The sequence below is a fragment of the Molothrus ater genome, chromosome 14 (genome assembly GCF_012460135.2).
Source record: "Molothrus ater isolate BHLD 08-10-18 breed brown headed cowbird chromosome 14, BPBGC_Mater_1.1, whole genome shotgun sequence".
NCBI classification, from domain to species: Eukaryota; Metazoa; Chordata; class Aves; order Passeriformes; family Icteridae; genus Molothrus; species Molothrus ater.
The window spans coordinates 5199070-5203643 of record NC_050491.2 but is presented as its reverse complement, the minus strand read 5'-3'; the positions used below and the strand labels follow the sequence as shown (position 1 = coordinate 5203643).

The 4574-nt window shown below is 57.6% G+C and overlaps 1 protein-coding gene across 1 annotated transcript; it reads right to left on the bottom strand.

The window, feature by feature from the left end:
• Positions 1-1281: 1281 nt before the first annotated feature.
• LOC118698913 (leucine-rich repeat and calponin homology domain-containing protein 2-like) lies at positions 1282-4574 on the bottom strand. Its single transcript, XM_036402472.1, has 4 exons — positions 4271-4574; positions 3783-3820; positions 2559-2622; positions 1282-1760 (listed from the first exon to the last, which is right to left on the bottom strand). The coding sequence occupies exons 1-3, from the start codon at positions 4554-4556 to the stop codon at positions 2611-2613; spliced, it is 336 nt and encodes a 111-aa protein (XP_036258365.1). The 5' UTR covers positions 4557-4574; the 3' UTR covers positions 1282-1760; positions 2559-2610.

Here is a 4574-nt window from a genome sequence, read left to right as displayed (position 1 = left end):
CACGGAGCAACGGACACAGGGAGCAGCGGACACAGGGAGCAACGGGCACACGGACTAACGGAGACTCGGACCAATGGACACACGGAGCAGCGGGCACAGGGAGCAACGGACACACGGACCAACGGACACACGGACCAACGGACACACGGACCAACGGACACACGGACTAACGGACACACGGACTAACGGAGACTCGGACCAACGGACACACGGACTGACAAACGGCCAGCGGACACACGGACCAACGGACTAACGGGCACACAGTCCCGGCGCTCCGGCAGGGGCGGCTCTCCTGCCCCGCTCCCGCTGTTTCCTCGCCTCCCTCCTCCCGTCGCTCTGCCAGGGTCCCTGTCCCTCCCGCCGCTCCCTCCCGGCCCCGGTGCCGCCTCCGCCCGGCTCCGGCCGTTCCGGTGCGGCGCTGCCGGGCGGGCACCGGTGGAGCTGATGCCGTCCGGAGCTGTCCCACGTCTGGGCTCCGCCTGGCTCGCCGTGGCTCCAGGGGGACACACGCTCTGCGGGCCCTGGAGCTGGGCCGAGCGCTGCCAGAGGCGCCTGGCCCGCGGGGAAGGCGAAGGAGGCCCTGCAGGAGCAGTACGGGGTGCGTTCCCTACTGGGGAGCGGCGGCTTCTGCAGCACCTGCTCCGGCATCCCCGGTGAGCGCAGGACCGGCGGGAGGAGGAGGGCAGAGGAGGACGGGACGGACGGCGAGCTCAGCCCGATGCTTCTCTTGGCTCGCAGGTGCCACCAGATGTGTATCCCGGGATCGCATCGCCTGCAGCACCCAGCCTGTGCCGGGATGGGCCCGGGCTGCTGGCAGCCAGCACGACAGGAACACCCGTGCGGCCAGGAAAGCCCGGGGGGCTCAGAACCGCACAAAGGACGCTTTGGATTGCAGGGACGGAGCGGCCGGAGCTCCTCCCATGCCCTTTTTTCACTCGCCCTATGATTCAAGTTTTTGGCCGAAGTGGGAGGGGATAAAGGCACGGGTTGTGTCGGCCACTGGCCGCACTTTTCCCTTGCATGGAACAGTTGGGGCTGCCCCAAGTCCCTTCTGCCTTCCTCCAGCACCAGGGGCATTTTTCACCACCCAGAGTTTGTAAACAAGAAACAGATGCACTCGAGAAGGCGTCAAGGGCCTCCTTCCAGCCTGGCTCTGCAGATGCTGAGGCTGCTCTGGGCTCTGCCAGTGCTCAGCTCTGGGCATGGCTGAGCTCACTCTCCCCTCACATTGCTCAGCTCAGCTGAATTGCAGGGTGATAAGGAAGGGATACTTCAAGGGACTTAAGGTTTAACAGAGTTTTTATTCAAAAAACACGAGGGTAAAAATTCAACCTGAATATACAACAGAAGAAAGGACAGTTTAACCAAGTTGCCACCAGCAACTTTGCTTTGACCAGCAAGGAGTGCAGTGCAGACAAACTCCAGACAAAGCGTCCAAGGCAAAGTTGAGAACAGCAATCAAAATCAAAAGAGTATGAAAGAGTACTAGAAGAGAAAGAGCAGACAGGCAGTTCATTTAAGAGGCTGTCTCTTCTCCAAGGCATAAAAACAACACATCTAAGCACAAAGCCATTCCTGTTCTCACCATCTCTCTCGAAGGACCATCATGTCCAAGCCATGGGCAGCACAAGCAGAAGCCCTCACCTCACAGCTGACAGCTGCCATCCCTCCTTCAGCCAGACATGTCTGTCTAACAACATCCTGTGAAGTTCTCCATCCATGGACTCCATCACCAACCAGAGATCTTCATCAACAGGTAGCTGAAAGAAGAAGCCAATGGCATGGAGAAAAATGTGCACAGCTAAATTACCTTATGGAAAAGACTGCAGGGGAGTTTTGCTTCCAGGTCACTTGTAAATGAACACAGAGTAAAATGGAGAGACATTCCTGTAGCTACACTGTCCTTGGAATCTGCACAGTCTAAAGGAGAAGAAGATGTGAAAAAGGAGATGCCTTTCATGGCAAGCACATGAAAAATGTGGTTTAGGAGCAGCCAAGATCAGTCTGGAACCACAACACTTGCCACCAGCTGGTTCACCACCTTAACTCAGCAATTCCACCAGTAACTCAAGTTATCCATGGGAGGAGGCTGTGCAGCACTTAGCACAAAAGTGGTCAACTGTCAGGAAAACCTTGCTAAAAGAGCCTTCAGAAACAGGCAAGGCAGTTGAAAAATGGGCAAAATAGGTGTTTCTGGGAACAAGAATCTCATCTTCCTAGCATCCACAACAAAGGAAAAGAGGAGAAGAGGAGGGGGAGAAGGTAGGCTGGGGCCAGGGCTGAGGAGGGAGCAAGGGAACAGTGGCAGGCCCCAGCAGCAGCAGCCCAGCCATGATGCAGTTAGGTTTTATAGTTAGTTTTTATACACCCCTGGCTCCTCCCAAAGTCTGCCCATGGACAGGAGACCATTGGTCTGATCCAAACTTTTGTGGCCACCCATTGTGGAGACCATCACCATGCATTTCGCTGCTGCATTAACATTTTTAGAGATTAAGACCACACCAGCATATCCTGCTCTGAAAGGTATCACTGCCAAGAAGTCACTGACTTGAACTTACCCTTGGCCAATTGGCTCAACTTCAGTGTGTTTCTTGGCAGGCTCCCCCAGGCTCACAGTGTTTCCTGAAAAAAACAACAGGAAAGGTGGTCACTCCAAGATAGAGACCCCACCTTGCAGGAGAGCCAAAATGCAGCTCCATGCTCTGGGTGGGCAAGAGCAATAAAGGACTCTGTGACATTCAGCTGCAGAGGAACACTGAGCACAGCTGATGCTCAGACACACACACACCTCACACCCTGCTCTGGCAGACATGACAGAGAGCAGATGTGCTCAGCTGCACCAGGCACCTCTCTCCTCTCCCCTCTGGCTATGGGGCTGTGCTGCTGTCAGAACGCTCAGCCCATGATGCTCAACAGAGGGAGGGTCACTGTCCTCTTCCCAAAAAGGTGGTGCTTCACCATCCTCTTCACCATCCTCAAACAGTTCATGGTGCTCTTCCCACACAGGGAGATGCTGTCCCTCCCCTTCCCCCATGGTGTGATGTTCACTGTGCTCTTCCCACGCCACTGGATGTTTCCCATCCTGATCCCACGCCGCTGGCTGTCTGCCCTCCTCTTCCCACACTGTGAGATCTTTGTTCTCCTTCTTCCTGCAATAAGGATGTTCCCACTCCTCATCCCACTCTGCAAGACATTCCCTGTCCTCGATCCACACTGCTGGAGCTTTGCTGTCATCTTCCAGAATGGTGGGAAATTCACCAACATCTTCAAGAACCGTGGAAAGTTCACCATCATCTCTGAGAACAGAATGAAGTTCACTTTGTTCTTCCTCTCCAGACTTCTTGTCTTTCTGCTCTTTAACCTCCTCTTTGGAGACAGACAGAGCTAGAGGAGCCCCTGATGCAGCTTCTGTGCTTTGTGGACAGACAGTAGCGTGAGGGACAGGAAGTTGTATCACATTTATGGCCTTATTAATCCGCAGCTACACATCCAGCTGCACTAAGGAGAAATGGCATTCTGGGGTGTTCAAAATAACAGTGGGCTAAAGTAGACATTGCCACTTATGCTTGTGAATTAGATACTCCACCATGGCTAAAAGCAGCATGCAACTTTCTGTCTGCAAATTCCTTCCCGTAGCTGTTTAAAAGCTCTTCAACAAAAAAAGAAGAAAACAGCCGGGGATCCCTCAGCTTCAGCTGCTGCAAAGGCACTGACAGGAACTTTCGATCAGCCCACCAGACTAGCACTCGGCTGCAACACACCAAAGGTTCCTTTCCACTCACCAAAGGAGGAGCTTCTCCGTAGCCACGCCTGAGGTGCCCTGCAATGCGAGAGGGAAAATAAACCAGATGCTATCAGGAAAATAAAACTGTCAGTGCTGGAAAATCCCACGCAACAAGGCAGCCCCGAGAGAGCGTTCTGCTTTCACAATATCACTCCAGGAGTCCTTTCTGTGAAACCCCGGTGCCTGCACGGAGAGCCCCCCAAACACGGAGCCTCTCCGCTGTCCCCCACTGCCCTTAGCCAGCGGGATCCCCGCTCCTCACCCACAGCGGCCGCTCCCGTGTCACCCCCTCGGCTGCGTCCCCAGCCCTGCCCCGCCACCGCGGGGATCCCCCCGCTGCATCCCCGCACCCGGGCCCCGCACCCGCCACCGCCCGGCCCCAGCGGCCGCCACGGCGGCTCCGCGCCCCCCGCCCTCCGCGCCGGGCCCGCGCCGGCCCCGCTGGGCGCCCGCAGCCCCGGCCCGCCGCTGCCGGGGCCCCCTCACCTGCTTGCGTGGTGTCGCTCAGGTCGCAGCCGCTGCCGGGGAAGTCGCGCAGCTTCCTCCCGCTCAGGCACAGGATGCCCGAGCTGCCCGCCTCCTCCAGGGCCCGCTCCAGGCTGCGCACCGTGTGCGACTGCGGCAGAGCTGCCGCGCCCCAGTGCGGCCCGGACGAGAAGGAGAGAGTCAGGTGCGCGGGGATGCCGAGCCCCGCCGCTCCGCTCCCGGCCGCCGTCCCGCTGCCGCTGCCGCTGCCGTTGTTGCCGCCGCCGCCCCCCTGCCCGGCCGCCATCTTGACCGGCCCCTCCAC